At 43.7% G+C, this 19,707-nt stretch overlaps 2 protein-coding genes across 3 annotated transcripts in view; both read left to right on the top strand.

Moving 5' to 3' along the window:
• The window catches only part of LOC123773572 (inactive tyrosine-protein kinase 7), a 96,033-nt gene extending 86,501 nt beyond the window's left edge, over positions 1–9,532 (top strand). The window contains exons 14-23 of one of the 2 annotated variants that reach the window (XM_069312517.1): positions 124–251; positions 1,284–1,313; positions 2,737–2,877; positions 3,868–4,284; positions 5,137–5,243; positions 6,551–6,700; positions 7,047–7,157; positions 7,423–7,581; positions 8,112–8,255; positions 9,080–9,532. In XM_069312517.1, the coding sequence (XP_069168618.1) occupies positions 124–251; positions 1,284–1,313; positions 2,737–2,877; positions 3,868–4,284; positions 5,137–5,243; positions 6,551–6,700; positions 7,047–7,157; positions 7,423–7,581; positions 8,112–8,255; positions 9,080–9,235 (1,543 nt within the window). In that variant the 3' untranslated portion in view covers positions 9,236–9,532. The remainder of the gene's footprint in view (positions 1–123; positions 252–1,283; positions 1,314–2,736; positions 2,878–3,867; positions 4,285–5,136; positions 5,244–6,550; positions 6,701–7,046; positions 7,158–7,422; positions 7,582–8,111; positions 8,256–9,079) is intronic. The other variant, XM_069312518.1, reaches the window with a different exon arrangement.
• A 2,323-nt stretch (positions 9,533–11,855) lies between these two features.
• Positions 11,856–19,707, top strand: part of qsm (Zona pelucida superfamily protein qsm) — a 75,752-nt gene continuing 67,900 nt past the window's right edge. The window contains exon 1 of the mRNA XM_045767447.2: positions 11,856–12,072. Within this exon, the coding sequence (XP_045623403.2) occupies positions 12,000–12,072 (73 nt within the window). The 5' untranslated portion in view covers positions 11,856–11,999. The remainder of the gene's footprint in view (positions 12,073–19,707) is intronic.

Here is a 19,707-nt window from a genome sequence, read left to right on the forward strand (position 1 = left end):
ATCCAACACACACACACACACACATTCCTGCACTCTTTCCCTTCGTACAAACTTCACCAAGACAGACAAATCACGCTAGCCAGCCAGACTGACGTGAACCCAGCCACGCGGGGTCCTTCACAGGGTGGAGGTCCATGTGAACGGAACGCTGCAGGTGTCCGGTGTCCGGCGGGAGGACGCTGGCCTCTATGGCTGCACGGCCGGCAACATGGGCGGCCTCGTCAGGGCCGAGATCTCCGTCACCGTCACAGGTACGACTCTCACTCCTTGTCGAAGGTGGGGCCGTCAGGGCCTAAGGATTATCAAGGGATAACAGTGGGACCAACGAAGGTTTTAAGGGCCTACGGAATTTGAGATCTCTACTCAAACGATGAGTCACAATAACGTGGCTGAAATATGTTGACCTAACCACATACTAGAAAGTGAAGGGACGTCGACGTTTCGGTCCGTCCTGGACCATTCTCACGTCGATTGTGGCGTGAGAATGGTCCAGGATGGACCGAAACGTCGTCGTCCCTTCACTTTCTAGCGTGTGGTCTGGTCAACTTGATATATATACATTGCATTTTCACTGTGGTATTGCCTATTGACTTTTATGCTCCAACAAGGCAAATGGGGAAAATTACAAACAAAATTACAAAAGATGAATATATTACAGACAGCTGGTGTGTAAAGGCGGTGACTGAAGGTTTATACCTCCCAAATTATAACAAATTATAGGAGCTCCCCATCCCGCATCCCCATCCCGCATCCCCATCCCACAACCCCCATCCCGCATCCCCATCCCACAACCCCATCCCGCATCCCCATCCCGCATCCCCATCCCGCATCCCCATCCCGCATCCCCATCCCACAACCCCATCCCGCATCCCCATCCCGCATCCCCATCCCGCATCCCCATCCCACAACCCCATCCCACAACCCCATCCCACAACCCCCATCCCACAACCCCATCCCGCATCCCCATCCCGCATCCCCATCCCACAACCCCCCATCACAGTGGGTGGAGTCTGGAGGGTGGGGAAGGTGGGAGGTATTGTGGTGGGAAGACACTGTTGTATAATAGCCAGACTGAAGGTTTCAGGTCTGTCAGCCTACAGTTCTGACTGTAGCCAGGCTACAGTCAGAACTACTGTAGCCTGTCTACAGTAGTTCTGTAGGCGTAGAGACTCCAACATGTATGATGCAAATATTTTTGGTTTCATACTAAGAATATATTAATTTATTTAAATTTTAATTTACAATTTGAATTTATTCTGATAACTTTTTGGTTTTCTCCTCAGAGAAGAAATTAGAAAAACAAAGTAAAAATGGTATGTCCCACTCTGACTTTAACATAAGTAGTTACTATAGTGGAGAATACAGCAGGCATCAATTAGTATAATACTCTTCAATTATGCTATCTTGGCTTTGTTAACTTATAACATACAATACAGCGAACCTAAACAAAACCTTGCTTTATTTAACCAGTTACTGCTTACTAATTAACAATTTGGTAAGTAGTTTAGTGATGGGTAAACTAGACAGTGACTCTAACATCTCAGTTGTAGTGGTATATAATCACTGTAGTATATTAGTGGTATATGTAGCCAGTATGGTGACCCCTGACCTCTCAAAGTAGTGATATGGGCACACTGACCGAAACAGTGTGTGTATGTGTGTATATATATATATATATATATATATATATATATATATATATATATATATATATATATACATATATATATATATATATATATATATATATATATATATATATATATATATATATACATATATATATATATATATATATATATATATATATATATATATATATATATATATATACACACACACACACACACACACACACACACACACACACACACACACACACACACACACATACACACACACGCATAGGCAAGGAGCCTATGCTATGCTTTCTAACTTCAGAATTGCATTTAAATACATGGATGGCGATATACTAAAGAAATTGTTCATGACTTTTGTTAGGCCAAAGCTAGAATATGCAGCTGTTGTGTGGTGCCCATATCTTAAGAAGCACATCAACAAACTGGAAAAGGTGCAAAGACATGCTACTAAGTGGCTCCCAGAACTGAAGGGCAAGAGCTATGAGGAGAGGTTAGAAGCATTAAATATGCCAAAACTAGAAGACAGAAGAAAAAGAGGTGATATGATCACTACATACAAAATAGTAACAGGAATTGATAAAATCGACAGGGAAGACTTCCTGAGACCTGGAATTTCAAGAACAAGAGGTCATAGATTTAAACTAGCTAAACACAGATGCCGAAGAAATATAAGAAAATTCACCTTCGCAAATAGAGTGGCAGACGGTTGGAACAAGTTAAGTGAGAAGGTGGTGGAGGCCAAGACCGTCAGTAGTTTCAAAGCGTTATATGACAAAGAGTGCTGGGAAGACGGGACACCACGAGCGTAGCTCTCATCCTGTAACTACACTTAGGTAATTACACATACACACACACACATATACACACACACACACACACACATACACACACACACACACATACACACACACACACACACACACACACACACACACACACACACATACACATACACACACACACACACACTTGCTGTACCCACTAATTAACCACTGTAACGTGTTCTTGTCTATATTTTATGAACACTATTATTATTATTTATTAAGTATTGGTTGCCATTTTCTGTAGACTGCACTGAACTGTGTACTGTTTTCAGGGGAGAGCTCACAGCTGTTAGGTCGAACTGTGGGCGTGGCGGTGGGCGGAGCAGCCGCCTACATGGCCCTGGTGGGCGCCATGCTCATCTACTGCAGGCAGAGGCGACACAAACTCAAGAATTCACCCCAACACACGCGAGGTAAAGCTTCCTTTGTTTTTGAGAGCACTGCACATTGCACGATTGCCTACATGCAATATACCTATACTACATCCAAATATGTTGCATCAATATATTTTTTATATTTTATTAACACGCTTAGGTTCATAAGTGTGCTGCTGCTCTGTTCTTTGTGAGGGGGGGTTCAGAGGAATTTGAGAGAGAGAGTTGTAAGGGCATCTAATATCCCCGTCTCACAGGAGTCAGTCATACATGGTATCTGAGAAAGACATGACAAGTCTACCATCCTGCACTAGTAAACTTTAGGTGGAGTATGAGAATACCTTTTAATATTTGAGTGTGAATGGAATAGTTACAGAGCTCAAAATATGTCATTTGGTGTAAACTAATTTTTACACCAACCCCTCCCTCCTCCTCCTCCAAAAAAAGACAAAACAAAACAAAAGGCATAAATGCTCAAGCACAAACAAAAGGTATAAAATAATTCCCGTTGCTGGGGATAGAAAGCCTTCTAGGTGAACATGCCCATCAGCAGACGAGGAGTCACAATAACGTGGCTGAAATATGTTGACCAAACGACACGCTAGAAAGTGAAGGGACGACGACGTTTCGGTCCGTCCTGGACCATTCTCAAGTCAATTGTGAGAATGGTCCAGGACGGACCGAAACGTCGTCGTCCCTTCACTTTCTAGTGTGTGGTTTGGTCAACAGGCCCATCAGATGAAAGGAAACTTGCCCAAAACGTTTCTGCTCATCCGGATATTAAACTTAGGTAACTCGGTTGTGAATTGAAGATGTAGATTATTGCACAACAGGTCCTCTCTATATTATGTCAACTTTAATGTTGATGTTGAAATGACAAAATAAAAGTATTCTTTTGCAGACGATGAGTCACAATAACGTGGCTGAAGTATGTTGACCAGACGACACACTAGAAGTTGAAGGGACGACAACGTTTCGGTCCGTCCTGGACCATTCTCAAGTCAAAAGTATTCTTTTGTTTGTGTTTAGGAGATGGTAATGACGAGGCTCAGCACCCCGAGGAGCAGGAGAGGCTGGTGTACTCCACCATACCTGGCGCCGGCGACCAGGACGCCAGGGACGCGGGCCGAGGCACCACCATCACAGGCAACAAACTAGATCCTTCGTGCCAAGTGCAGCTCTCCCAGGTGTCCACTCACACACTGGGCACCTCCACGCACCTGGGGCTCTCACAGGCCTCCACCAGGACCCTGGGCGGGTCGTCGGTGTCCACACAGCACTCCTCTCCGTTGCAGCCATATTCGTCTCCCTCAGCACAGAGTGCAGTCCACGCTGGCCAGAGTGAAAACCTGTATGTAAGGGAGGAAACTAATCATACAGGCAGTCTACAAGGTCAGGATAGAGCAGTTATACAGAGGGAAAATCTTCAGGTACTGCTTACCCTAGGTAAGCAAGATATATTTTATTAACTACAGTGCATATCATTTTATATACATTAGCCCAGAACATTTAATTAGACGATGCTTTTTATTCTTTAATGTTTGCCTATAGGTAGTTAAGGAGCTATTTTTCAGTTGACCTTTTTATTGCATATTAACCTGGACATTGTGTGGTAATCTGTCAGCTTGTGTGGTGGCCAGGAGCCACACGTGTTGTAAAGGGTCAGACCAGTGTGGCTTCCAGTTCCTCCAGTTTCGTGTCCAACTGCAGAGTCGTGTTTAGTTATGCAGTGATGCTTATAATTTGTAGTTATTTCTACTTTGGTGTCTTCTTTTTGGTGCTGCCTGATTTGTGCTGATATGATTTTGGAGGGGCAGCTTTGGGGTGGTTTTGGGTAATTCTATGAACCCCCTTTTATAACAATTATTATCCAGCTTCAGGCTGTTCATAACCTATTCATTCCTGTGATGTATATTCCTATATTAAATGCTTCCCTCTCCACAAGCAAAGGCAGCCATCATTCTTATCTCCTATGTGTTCTTGTGTTTTATCCCGACATGGGGCAGCTGTGTTTTTATCCCGAAATGGGGCAGCAATTTTCAATCTTTAATAGTAAATGTGAGTGGAATTAATTGTTCAGGAAACTAATTTCTTTGTGGGAAAAAAGCATCAATGATTAAACAAAAATGTATTTAAATAAAATTTATGCAAATTAATTGCACAAAGTATATTAAACTGAAGGTTGTAGCTACTACAAGAAGCTGCATTTTGTTTAAAATGCAAATATAAAATATACTAATTACATTTCATTATAGAAATTTTAACTTGGTCATCATTATCATAGTCTTAATCTTGAAGGTCGTGGCGAATTTGGCGACGTTCAGTTGGCAAGATTGAGGAGCTCAGGAGAAGACTGTCTTGAAGAGGACGCGGCGCCTGACCCTGAGAAACTTGTTATGGTTAAGGTAAAGATTCATGTGAAGTGATATTCTTAGGTGGAGTTAAAGGAGACACAACGTTTATATAGGCTATGATGCCAAGGGTGTTTAGTTAATAAGGATACGATTCGTGATCCAGAGAAAACCGTAGTGGTCAAGTGGAGATTCTTGATATGAATACATGTTTTTAGTAGGATTTAAAACCAAAAAATCCCCAGAAAATGTTGGTTTGTATACAAATCCTCAGAAAATGTTGTTTTTTATAAAATACTAGAATGGGCACCCGGCTGCATCTGGGTTTCTTCCGGTCTTCTCCTTCTCTCAGAAAATGTATTATTACAACGCAATGGAAATGCTAACCAACACCATGGGAAGCACAATCAATATTTCAGACTTGCCTCTATTGTATTTGCATGTATGGCTCCCTTAAATTCCCATATTGCTGTAAGCATTTCTCTTGGGCTGACACCGACTGGCCTATGACACTCCCCAACCCTACATGATTCACATGTGTAAATAGTATGTGGCTAGCCCTAAGCATCTGGCCTCCAACCTTGGACAAACAATCACATTCTCATGGATACAGATCATTAATAAGATGCATTTTTTGTTACAGTATGTATATCAGTGTTTTTAATATAAAAATGTCTTCCTGAGGTACTTATTCTGCCTCTGTCAGAGATGTAAGGTTCTGGAACGCCTTGGCGACTCACGCTGGCAGACAGGCAAGATGACTCAAGTATCAGCACTTTAGTAATTATAATTCCGCCACAGGGACCGCCAGGCCACTTCAAGGTGCTTGGGAGCAGTGTAAAAATAATCAGGCCAGGCAGGGACACGAGGACAGGACGAGAGCTGGGACAGGAAGAGAGGATAAAGAAAGGGAGGGTGCCCATACGTGCAGGAATGCATGTGGGAAGGGAAGCAGCTCAATGTCCTATATAGTCACTAGTCTGGAATGGAAATGTTGTCATAAAGTCTCAGTGCCGTGTAAATTGTTACAATTTAAAAGGTCAGAGAACATGCAAAAATCAATATGACCTTTCCCATAATGCTGTCAAATATTAGATTAAGATTTATTAGGTTGATGTACATCTAGTATTAAGCATTACTTTAAAATTCCTTCTGCAAACCCACCTGCATGTTTTCAAGAAATGCTTGAAATATTGTGCATAATAAGTAGCCCCAAATAAACCAAATCTTACAATCTCAGCACTGAACTAACCATTTTAATCCCTGTGACATACACAACGTGTATATTTAATTACAATATTAATTGGATTATTCTCAAAAGATATACTTATAAATAAAGATGCTTATGGTGGTGGTGTCAGGTGGTGAGCACGAGAGATGAAACGTTACTAGCAGAGGTGTGTAGGGAGGCTGCTATGTTTGGGGGTCCTGCACACCCTAATGTGGTCACAACACTCGCTTTCTGCACCTCTCTCACGCCTCATCTGCTCATCACACAATACACAGACTGGGTAAGTTGAGCTCCTGATGAGCCTGTGCTCAGTGTGAGCACAGGGTGTGAGTGTGAGCAAACTTACTGTAATAACCTACTTGTTGACTGAATATATAATTAGCAAAACTTGTATAGTGATATTTTGTGCTTTGTGAATATAGATTAACACTATGGTGTAATTTATTATATAATTTATTTGGCAAAAGAAAACTGCTCTTGCATATCAGTTACATAGAAAAAAACATTACATTACAGTACTGAATAAAAATCCAGTTAACGAATGATTAAATTTTTACTTGATAATTATACGTTTTGTATATATGCAGGCATGTGTATAAAAAATAACATTGAATATTTGTTTGAAGGGTGATATGAAGCAGTTCTTGCTGGCTACGAGGAAAGAGTCACCACGACCGCTGGGGAGCCTCCGTCCACCACCCCTCACCCACACCCAGTGCCTCAGCCTCTCACTACAGGTCCGTGTATCACGCAATTCATTTGTAAATAAAGAAACAAATCCACAAGGGCCGTGATGAGGGTTCAAACTTACGCCCGGGATGGTCCAAGACGCTGACTTAGTCGACTAGGCCATGTCATGGTTAAATCCTCAAATCCCTTGTGGATTTGTTCATTTGACGCATCACGCTATTGTGATTTCTGCGTGCATTTGTAAATAGTTTGGTGTAAAATAAGTTAACACTATATATCTTACCTAACGAATATTTTTCCCCTCTGATGTAGGTAGCTGAAGGACTTGAATACCTGAGTGGTCGACGTCACACTCACAAAGATGTAGCTGCTCGGAACTGTCTGGTAACCTCGACACTGCAGGTTAAGCTCGCGGCCCCGGCACTCACCCACGATGCTTACTCGGCCGAGTACTGTACATACAGGAACCAGGTAGAGCGTAGTTACCAACCCTCGGCTTGTTTAACGTCTTTGAAATGATACCGTTGCATTTTTATTTGAATGGGTTTAGGGCTTCTTTTGAAAACAGCCGATTAGAAGGTAAGTATATTTGAATTATAAATAGGTAAATACGGCATTAACAGGAGGACTCCAGATTTCATGCCCTCTTGCATTTCTTGAAAGATGTTAGAAACATCCAAGGTGAACACAAGAAGGGTCCTAGACACCCATGTTGTTGTTTAAGATTCAACTACAAGGAACAAAAAGTTCCAAGTAGCACGGGGCTATTGTGAGCCCGTTGTGCACTTATCTGGCACAGGAGCGGGGCTGTAACTTGCTAGACACCCAGACCACACCTGAAATACTGTATATAGGGACGGACAATTCAGGACGAAGGGACCATTATTACACGACCATGATTCACGGCGGACAGAAGCGTCAATTCTTTTATTTTCAGGTCCTCTGTTGTCACTGCTCCCAACGGTCTTCAAACACTTCACGTAACACTTTTTTCTTAACAGGTTCTACCAGTGAGATGGTTAGCACCAGAGGCTCTAATAGAAGAAGAGCACAGTATGAAGAGCTCAGTGTTCTCATGGGCGTGGTTAGTATGGGAGGTGCTCACCCAGGCGGCCATACCCCACTCTGACCTCTCTGACCACCAGGTGAGACCTCTCTACAACCTCTCTTCTTTCTTGATTTGTTTACATATTGAATATACTGCCCGAAACGCTGCGCGTACTAGTGGCTTTACAAGAATTTAATTACTATGCTATGTATCCTCACAATCCCAATGTACCTTCTTGTATATATATAAATAAAATAAAAATAAAATAAAATACTGTGCACCTTCAATAATCCGGATAATATCCTTCTGGATTTCCGAATTATTGCACCGTTTTGGGGGAATATTTAACAATTTTTCAGATTTCTTCTTATAGCAAATGGTTGAATTCACAGTTAAGCATTTTCAAACAAATACATAATATATAATGTCTTTACTTATAAATATTAATGATACAAAAATTTTATTTGTTTTCTTAAACGTTTTGTATCTCAGTCTGGTTTTGAAGGCCTAGAGATAGCAATTTGAAGTCATAGTAATGTTTCGGCTTATTGGGAAAATCCGTAACGATACGATCCAGATTGTGAAAGTTGCAGGGTAATGTGATTGCTCTAGATTTAAAATGAAATAATTATTAAACTATTGTTATTTTTAATTGCAGAACGTTAAGAATATTAACTAAATTCATTGCCACATTTATTAGTAAAATAAGTAAAGTAAATTTTATTCAGGCAAGTACATACATAGTTGATTTACAAACGTAATGTTGGATTTATAGAAAGAGCTAGTACATATAATACCTAAAGCCACTAGTACGCATAGCATTTCGGGCAAACTTAAGTTTGTTAGGGTTATTATTGTTAAGTTTATTGTTAATGTTATTAATTAAGAGTATAGGCAACTTTTAAATATTTATGTTTGTAGGTGATAGCAAGTGCAGAGCAGGGAGAGCTGCAGTGCAAGCCTCCACCTAGGACTCCAGTCAACCTGGAAAATCTTCTCGCTGGGTGTTGGCAGATCTCTCCCAAAGCCAGGCCATCCATACACGCCGTGGTTGATGCACTCAAGTCCATGACGTAACTGCTTGAGCTACGACAGTGACCTCACTCACACTAGACTGCTACCACACTCAGCACAGGACACTGTGCAGCTCCGTCAAGCAGTCCGTGTTAAGTTTCTGCCTTGAACACAGCTTGAAGTATAGTACATTAAAGCCTTGAATGAATGGAAAACATACAGATTACTTTTTCATAAAAGACTGGATAGTTGTAACACATGAATAATATTACAAGATTTACCACAATGAGATCAGAGATGACCCCTGATTACATTTGCATGTTGTTACTGTATATTGCAAAAATAAAAAGATGTTAGTCATGTCTTTAGATTTCCTTAACATTACTCCAGATGGAACAATTTCAAGACTTTATTTCCTCTAACCTAACTTTTCTTTACTGACGTTACTAACACTAACTGACTTTTATTTCCTCTAACCTTCAGCATGTAGAGGAGGTTTAAGTATTCTGTAATGCAATAATTGATCCTAAAATTAGTAATCTTGCTTGCACAAATCAATTAAGCAATAGACATTCTAGTCTAGTGCTACTCGACATTGTCCATATCAATCTGTTTGCACTGACAAATTGAGAGACTCCTAACACTTGAATTGATTCACACAGTAAATCAACATTTCAAATAAGAACTGTCTTAATCATTACCAATTTTTACATGACAAAACATTGCAAATAATTAAGTCATTTTCAGTCTTTGATATAGCAACAGAATGTATATTGCTATTAATGTAGTCATTGCAGGCTTTGCTGAAGAACTTGTCAGTAGAGTTGAACTCTGAGACTCTACGAGATGTTTTACGATCAGTATCGAGGTCCCCTCAAGGTCTAACTCTTGACCCTCGAGGACTAATCCATCTATACTACGGATTAAATGTTCGCTCTTATAAATGACACTTAACACGAATATAGGCGTATTATGAGCAAAACATAAGGTGAGTAAACAACTTTATTTTCACTAGTAGCAGGCAGATAGAAAAGGTTATATAGCTTGTATTGTAGTTTGTTGATCAATATTACACGAATGAAAATTTACAGTGAACTTAAGGCATTACTTAAGTTTGGGGAAACAAGCACTGTCTATACAGACGTTGATCATTTTGTTGTTTTACTTTAGTCTGCCACAATCATTCTCTTCAATGTGAACAAGAATTTAGAAAACTAAACAATTTTGAATCGGTAACTAATAAAATCATGACTGAAGGTTGAAATTAATATAAATATATATATGTAGTTAAATGGGAAGGCCATGACTGGATTTCTGAAATTGTAGAATTATTTACAGACAGATCGATAACAGATTTTCATTCTAAATCAAAATACGGCACAAATATTCCGAACCATATTTTGCAGGTATGATATATGCCTCAATTCTTTCCAAGATAATAAGTCAAGACAAGCTACTATGAAAATATATCTGACCAATAAGGGTAACATGAAAAAGAATAAACTTGAACATTATTTCACAGATATTAGTGTCAAAGAAGAACTTACAAATATATATTCCCAGCTGGAGTTGTGAAATTAACCTGACTGTGACTACCGCACTATTGATAGTTTATAAGGACTGGTCAGTCTTGGGGCTTATTAACTAAGCTCCACGACTGACCATCCCCCGGCGACACTCGTGGATCCATTTGGGCTCTGGTCGGGTCACTTGGAGTTTTTAATTGTGACTCAATGCCATCCTGCACTTATGTGGTTTAATAGTAAATTTAAATATAAACATTGCTAGGCCTAGTGTAGCACATAATAATAATTATTATAATTATAAGTCTACGATTGATTGCACACATTACTTAACGATTTTAAGTACATTCCCAATTTTCTATAACGCCATTTTGGGCTAATTCAACAATACCAAAAAGTGAACTTTTGTGGCCCGAGAGAACATAATGATGTAAATATAAGACAAAAATTAGATGCACAAAAAAAGGTCAAAATATAATACAGAAAATTGCAAGAGGCCCCAAATGTTCAAGTATGTTTATTGAGACAAGAAAAAAATACATCTCAAAGGGATAGAGTAGCTTAGGCTATTTCTACCCCCCTGAGCCCCAAATGTTAACACGAGACAGTGAGCTCCTTCACTGTATTTTCACTACACCCGTAAATAATTGTGAATTAACAGCTTCAGATATATGGGATGGTGTCCACATTCTCCTCCACTTGAGCAAATATAGTTAGTTTATAATATAGTTACTGTGTCATTTTAGGAGGATAGGCTGCAAAAATCACACAGCCTATCATACATCCCTCTTGGAGGACAGGTTGCAGGGATAGCATAACAAATGATATCCACACACCGAGTCTATATTTCCCCCTGTATTCACTAGATATTAAAAACAATTCATCATTCTGTTTGAGATATCATCAATATAAGACTAGGGAAGTTAAATAATAATTCCCTTTCATAGTTAATATCGGCTGCCCCCCGCCCCTCCTAGACCTTTATGTACACTGTGAGCATTAGTATTCATTGACATATGAATACTAACATGAATAGTCACATATTCTTGACTTTAATACAAGAATAGATTACGTGGGCTGGAACGGCCGTGAGATGTGTGTCGTGCGCATGCGCAGGTGCGTGCGTGCGTGCGTGTGAAGGCGAGACCTGCAGCAGGTTGCCTACTCAGTGTCCTCTGGAACTGGTGCGAGTGAGGGTGTACCATCTCGCCCCGCTGTACCTGAGCCTCTGTGTGTGTGTCGGGGATCTGTATAAGGACCTCGCTTGTGTAGGGGAAAGTGCTAGGACGTGGCCAGACACAAGGATGAGGCGGCACTATCAACCTATCAGGCTGTTGGTGCTGGTATTAGCAGCAGCGGCTGCATCAGCCTCCAGAGGTAAGCTTCCCCCCTTGTAGTCACTCCTTCTGTAGGTGCTCCGGGTGGGGGAGGGCTGGGGTCTCCTGCTGGGGGTCACATACTGGGGACACGTGTGTGTGTGTGGGGGGAGGGGGGACTTAGCTGGATATAAGAGGCAGTGACTGGTACTTGAATCACCACATCCACCAAGATAATGTTATTATAAGACTATAAAAACAGAAGCGAAAAGGAAACGGGGAAAAAGGAGGAAACCCCACCTCCATTTAATACTTTGACCCAAATATCAGAGTAACAAGGTTATCGCGAATAACCGGACTCAGTTACGGGCTCACCATAGCCCGTGCTACATGGACATGTCGTTCTAAGTAGCTAAATCTAAAACAATAACAACAGGTACTTGAGACAATGTACCGTAGAGGGTACCAGGAGGTGCCCTTGGTACCCTCCGGCAGGAGGAAGTGCTGGAAGGAGCTATAGGAAGTGCCTGACGAGGCTATATCAGTTCCTGGGGTAGGGTTCGTGTCCCAGCTGCCCTTCTGCCCTTTCCCCTAGCGCCCCCTGACGTTAGGGACCATCCCCTTTGCCCTTTCCACCTGTGGCGTCACCCTGAGGTGACGGTGGCTGCAGAGCCCGGGCTGCTTCCTGACGTCACCCTGACCAAGGTCCGGCTCTCACACTCACGCCTACACACCCTGGGCCAGCGTGGGCTCTTGTCTTGTACCAGTGTGTACCACCAGCCTGGACCAGCAGCCTGGGCCAGTAGCCTGGACCAGCAGCCTGGGCCAGCAGCCAGTACCCTGGATTAGCCTGTACCCTACACTACCTTGTATCTCCCTGTACCCTACACCATCTTGCACCACTCTGTATTCTACACCACCCTGTAACCTATACTACCCTATTCAACAGAGAACTTGATAAACATCTCCAAACGATACCTGATCCAAAAAGTTGAGTCTTAAGTCAAGCTACGAGCAGCTGCATGGAACAGCCTGGTTGACCAGAAAACCAACCAGGAAGCATGGCTAGAGACCGGGCCGCGGGGACATTGATCCTCGGAAGGCAAATCCAGTGCCCACTGCCTTAATGTTTACCTTCCGGCCTGCCTCTCAGGTAGGCCTACGCTAAGCGAGCCCAGGCCTACAATGAGCTATGACATTTGATATCTTATGAAGATATATGATACAGAAGTCTGCTGACTTGTTTGTGGGTTGAGATCTCCCTAACCTGGGCCTATATTTTCTCATAGAACAAGATATGGTGAGCACTGTACAAGCTGGTCCACAGTAACTGTATAGAGGCGTGTACAGGTGGAGGTTTGTTGAGTAATTATCACAGTGTCTGTGGCTCAAACCCAGGCGGTTCTGGCTTGGGACACGAGGCATTGGTGGTGCTAGATGGTTTCTCTTGGCAAGTGACCTTGAAGCACCCTGCTCTCTCACCCTAATTCATCACACTGGAATATCACTCTGGTCTCTCCCTAATAACTTGGGTGTCATATTAGTGTGGCATTCTTAGGCTGGACTCTGTGTGTTGCTCTCACCCTCACAGCTCACACTGGTGGCTCTGTCACCCTCACAGCTCACACTGGTGGCTTTGTCACCCTTTGGCCTCTAAAACATTTACCTCTTGTCTTCCAATGTTCCTCTCTTCTACACCTTCCTCACCCCAACCTTCCCCCAGGACCTTTCCCCACCTTTCCCCCTCTCCTGTACACCCCACACTGCCCGCTCCCTCTGCTAGAGCCCCAACAGGGAGTGTGGGAGAAGAGTTCTCCCACACAACATTCTCTAAGCCTTGTTGCCTCATTGTTGTGTTAGTCAACTCACCTAGTTGTGCTTGCGGGGGTTGAGCTCTGGCTCTTTGGTCCCGCCTCTCAACCGTCAATCAACAGGTGTACAGGTTCCTGAGCCTACTGGGCTATTATCATATCTACACTTGAAACTGTGTATGGAGTCAGCCTCCACCACATCACTGCCTAATGCATTCCATTTGTGAACTACTCTGACACTGAAAAAAATATTTTTCTATGTGTCTTGATGCATCACGTTATTGTGATCTCTGTGTGTCACTTTCGAATTGTTTCTTGTGCTTCACCTCATAAGTCAAAGATATTCTTACGTCTACCTTTACGTTCCTTGTACACAATGTTCTCAGGCCTGGGTTAAAGCATGTTTTATATAATAAATACAAACACTTTCAGTTACTTGCTAAATGAACAAGTTTTATCTGTGAGAAAACTTATCCCCATAATCCCATTCTCGGCGGGGTTCGAAGGCGGGTTTTGTGGTTTGTGGAGTGGGTGGTTGAGGTTATAACTAGCCTAAGCTGCATATTCCCGAACTGGTCTAATGTTCGTGATGTACAGAGCTTGGAATTATTTTTTGTTCAGATCTGTGAATGTTTCTCATATGTTCTTAATTTCTCTGTACCTCAGGCGATCGAGTGGGAATATGTGCTCCTTTAATTTGGTATGATATCTACTTCGAATCTTCGGTATGATATCTACTTCGAAGCTTCGGTATGATAGCTACTTCGAAGCTTCGGTATGATATCTACTTGTTGGCTTTAGCATACCTATTTGCAGAAATTATTACGAAATCTACTTTCAGGATTTGGTGTACCTAACTCAAAGATTTATTTGTTAAATTTGTTTAGTAAATATAATCACAACTCTGAGGCAGTAGACTGTTCGCATGTCCAACATTATATTCCTAAGAGTCCAGTCTCATTTCATTGCATTTCGTGGGATTGAACTCCACCAGCCACTTGTCGAACCATTCTTGTACTTTTAAGAAAATTAGAATTAAGGAAACTGATAAAGTCCTCTGCCCTCCTTCCTCTACCATCCTTGTGACTCTTGATGGACTGTGAATGTCACCAATGTCCACATTTAAGACTTTCTCCTCTCGTCGTGACTCTGTGGTTCCTGGCACGCAAGGTTTAATACTTGCATGACGGCTGTGCGTGGACGATGGCTTCAAGATTTGCTGCTTGCCTGAGTGCTGATTTGATCCTAAATTCTCACTTTCTTCTGTGTTGGCTTTGCTTGTGGACGTGCTTGCTGGCTTGCCTGCTTGTTGACTGGTCTAGTTGACTGTTGGATAACATGCTGGCTGGCTTTATTGACTCCGTGGTAGCCAACTTTCATGCTCGGTGGCTTGTTTCTGTGTTTGATGGAAGTTCCTGGCGGCCCTGCAAACAGTAGAACATTGACAGGGTTAGAAATTCAGTGTTTAGGTAGACACTCCGACTTAGGATCGTCAGCGATGTGAACATTACAACATTTCAGTCTTCTGTATATTTAAATGTTTGTAATTCACGATTGAAATCATTTTATAAGTTATTATTCATATTTCTTTGTCAATATCATATTGTTCATCATCATGTTGTGTTCACTCCCCTTTCTCTCTTACGTTCAGCTTCTCTCTTAACATCTCATATCTTGAGGTTATCTTGAGATGATTTCGGGGCTTTAGCGTCCCGGTCCTCGACCAGGCCTCATTTTTGTTACACACCCCCCAGGAAGCAGCCCGTAGCAGCTGTCTAACTCCCAGGTACCTATTTACTGCTAGGTAACAGGGGCATCAAAGTGAAAGAAACATTTTGCTCATTTGTCTCCTCCGGGGATCGAACCCGGAACCTCAGGACTATGAATCCGAAGCGCTGTCCACCCAGCTGTGAGGCGCCCATCTATATAACCTTCACATACACCGCCCCCACTCACCCATTCCTTCCCCCTGTCCCATCCCAAATCCTTATCCTGGCCCCTTCCCAGTGCTATATAGTCGTAATGGCTTGGCGCTTTCACCCTGATAATTCCCTTCCCTTCCCATCCCACCCCCTCTGTTACAACCCCATCCATTATTGCACCATCACACCCCAGCACCCCTCACCTACCTTTCCGTGTAAGCGAGGCCGTCTCCCTACCTTTCCATGGAACAGGAAAGACTTCGTCTGCTAGAAGCAAGAGACAGTCCGTAACCGTCAAATTAAGCTGTGAAAACTGCTCTCTAGGGGTACTCTCTTAATTTGAAATGTCTGTCTTTTCCATTTTTTCTTAAGATGATTTTGTGTAGTATTTGTGTGTGGAGCGTCACGCTGCCCCTAAGAACCTGGACCCGGATTCACGAAGCACTAACGAACCTATGCATCGTTTCTCAATCTTTGGCGGCTTTGTTTACAATTATTAAACAGTTAATGAGCTCCGAAGCACCAGGAGGCTGTTTATAACAATAACAACAGTTGATTGGCAAGTTTTCATGCTTGTAAACTGTTTAATAAATGTAAACAAAGCCGTCAAAGATTGAGGAAAGATGCAGGCGAGGAGTCACAATAACGTGGCTGAAGTATATTGACCAGACCACACACTAGAAGTTGAAGGGACGACGACGTTTCGGTCCGTCCTGGACCATTCTCAAGAAGATGTACACGTTCGAAAGTACTCGCGTAACTGCTCGTGAATCCGGATCCTGGGCTTAGTGTCTGTGTGTGAATGTCTCTGATAATACACACTCGTGTCACACATCTCTTTGTCTTAACAATTGTTTTGTTTTGTATTTACTGTTTATATATTGAACGGTGAACCGTATTAGGAACTTTGTGCTGCCAGAAACGTTGTGTTAATTTCCGTCTGTCACTGAATGTTTCGCCAGAGCGTTCGGGCACGTCTGAGAGTCCTGTTATACATATATACATATATTAGGTGGTGACCTTAGGACCAACCAAGCACTTCTAAACTCTGGGATGGGGAACCGGTAGGCCGAGCGGACAGCACACTGGACTTGTGATCCTGTGGTCTCGGGTTCGATCCCGGGACCGAGAAACAATGAGCAGAGTTTCTTTCACCCTATGCCCCTGTTACCTAGCAGTAAAATAGGTACCTGGGTGTTAGTCAGCTGTCACGGGCAGCTTCCTGGGGGTGAAGGCCTGGTCGAGGACCGGGCCGCGGGGACACTAAACCCCGAAATCATCTCAAGATAAGATAACCTCCTCTCGGATGTAAGTTTGAACCCTTATCACGGCCCTTGTCGATTTGTTCAAGCACATCGAAGCCTTTAAAGTACTCGCTTGGGTAATTGTGTGTGTTCTCACAGCGAGGGAGAACACACACTCCAGCCTGCCTGGGAAGTGCGAGAAGACACTTACCAACAAAACAAACAGGAGGCCTGGTCGAGGACCGGGCCGCGAGGACGCTAAGCCCCGAAATCATCTCGAGATAACCAACAATAACTCCTCAAGCCAAGTGTGTGTTTACTGTGTAACTGTATATGCCAAGTGTGTGGGACATATAAGTATACTTGTATATCTAATATGGAGTTATCTTGTGTATGTTATATATTAATATACCCCTGGTATATTTCTTACTCAAGTATGTTGGGCAGATCTGATGTAGAGGTGAAAGACAGGTCCTAGACGGGCGCAGCAAGAATATACCCCTGACACTACCGTCATTCCTCCCAAGTAACGAGAGAACTAGACAGGAGGAAATGTGAACCCGACCAGTGAGAGGTTCTTGAGGTTATCTTGAGATGATTTCGGGGCTTTAGTGTCCCCGCGGCCCGGTCCTCGACCAGGCCTCCACCCCCAGGAAGCAGCCCGTGACAGCTGACTAACACCCAGGTACCTATTTTACTGCTAGGTAACAGGGGCATAGGCTGAAAGAAACTCTGCCCATTGTTTCTCGCCAGCGCCTGGGATTGAACCCAGGACCACAGGATCACAAGTCCAGCGTGCTGTCCGCTCGGCCGACCTGCTGAGGGGACGAGGAGAGTAGCTCATGGGGGAGGAGGAGGAGAAGGAAGGACTAGGCGCTTATTAGTTATACACACAGAGAGGCGACGACCATGTGAGAGGAGGAGGAGGAGGGGGGGGGGGGACAGGTGAAGAAGAGTAGGGTCGTGCATACCATAATAGGCTGACATTCCTGTAACCCAACAGAGGTGACCTCTTCAGATACCTCCCGCCCGACTGGGTACCTCACGCCAGACCCGTAAGTTACCTCTAATTACTGGGTATTTTACCCGCCATATGGCTGGTGGTCGCCTCACACGCGGGCTATCTCGGCCCTCCCGACTCCCGCCTCAACTCCCACAAACACCCTGACAAAAGAGCCAGAGCTCAACCCCCGCAAACACAACTAGGTGAGTACTCTAGCAGGCTGACAACACAGGCTAGCAAACCACACGAAGAGCCTTGTAGGCAGTGTACTCACCTAATTGTGCTTGCGGGGGTTGAGCTTTGGCTCTTTGGTCCCGCCTCTCAACTGTCAAACAACTGGTGTACAGATTCCTGAGCCTACTGGGCTCTATCATTTGAAACTGTGTATGGAGTCAGCCTCCACCACATCACTTCCTAGTGCATTCCATTTATTAACTACTCTGACACTGAAAAAGTTCTTTCTAACGTCTCTGTGGCTCATCTGGGTACTAAGTTTCCACCTGTGTCCCCTTGTTCGCGTCCAGTGTGTTGAAGACGGTGTGACTGACGGGTCCAGCAAGATGGTCACAGCTACAAGACGCCACACATCACAGCGCAGATGACATTCTACACGAGACACAGAGGGTCGGAGGCAGAGAGAAAAGTTAGGAAAAGAATACCCGTTGCTCCAGCCCAGTGGGCGGTGGAATGGGTCCCGCTCAGCATGGTGTGTGGGAGGGGGGAAGGGATGACCTCACCAACGGTCACTCGGGGTCATGACCTCTATTACACCTGAACTGAGCCTCACGACACCTGAAGACAGAAGAGTTAGGGGGAGACAGGACCCTCACGGAGATTTACTGCTTCGCTCTGCAGCTTCATAGACAACATTGCTGCAAGGCTCAACGATGACAGCTACTTGGGTGACATAAAAGAACTGAGAAGTGAAGTACCACAAGGAAGCTGCCTCTCCCACTCGAATGTAATGAAATTCCGGTACGTTGTACGGGTGGTCAACAAGTGGAATACACTGGAAGGAGAAGGTGTAGAAGCCACCTCCATCCACAACTTCAAAGCCAGATTCGACAAAGGATTTGAACGTCACAATAGTTAAGTTGTAATTCAACAGGCCAGTATGCGGTGCATAAAAGAGCTAAACCTCACTCCCCTGTAGACATTGTTAGGTAACCACACTACCACCACACTACCACCACCACACAACCACCACCACTACCACCACCACACAACCACCACCACTACCACCACCACACAACCACCACCACTACCACCACCACACAACCACCACCACTACCACCCCCACTACCACCACCACCACACAACCACCACCACTACCACCACCACACAACCACCACCACCATACAACCACCACCACACAACCACCACCACTACCACCACCACTACCACCACCACACAACCACCACCACTACCACCCCCACTACCACCACCACTACCACCACCACACAACCACAACCACACAACCACCACCACACCACCACCACCACACAACCACCACCACACAACCACCACCACACAACCACCACCAGACAACCAGCACCACCACTACCACACAACCACCACCACACCACCACCAGACAACCACCACCACCACACCACCAGAAACCACCACCAGACAACCACCACCACCAGACAACCACCACCACCAGACAACCAGCACCACCACTACCACTACCACACAACCACCACCACACCACCACC

This window comes from Procambarus clarkii, chromosome 72 (assembly GCF_040958095.1).
Source record: "Procambarus clarkii isolate CNS0578487 chromosome 72, FALCON_Pclarkii_2.0, whole genome shotgun sequence".
Lineage (NCBI taxonomy): Eukaryota > Metazoa > Arthropoda > Malacostraca > Decapoda > Cambaridae > Procambarus > Procambarus clarkii.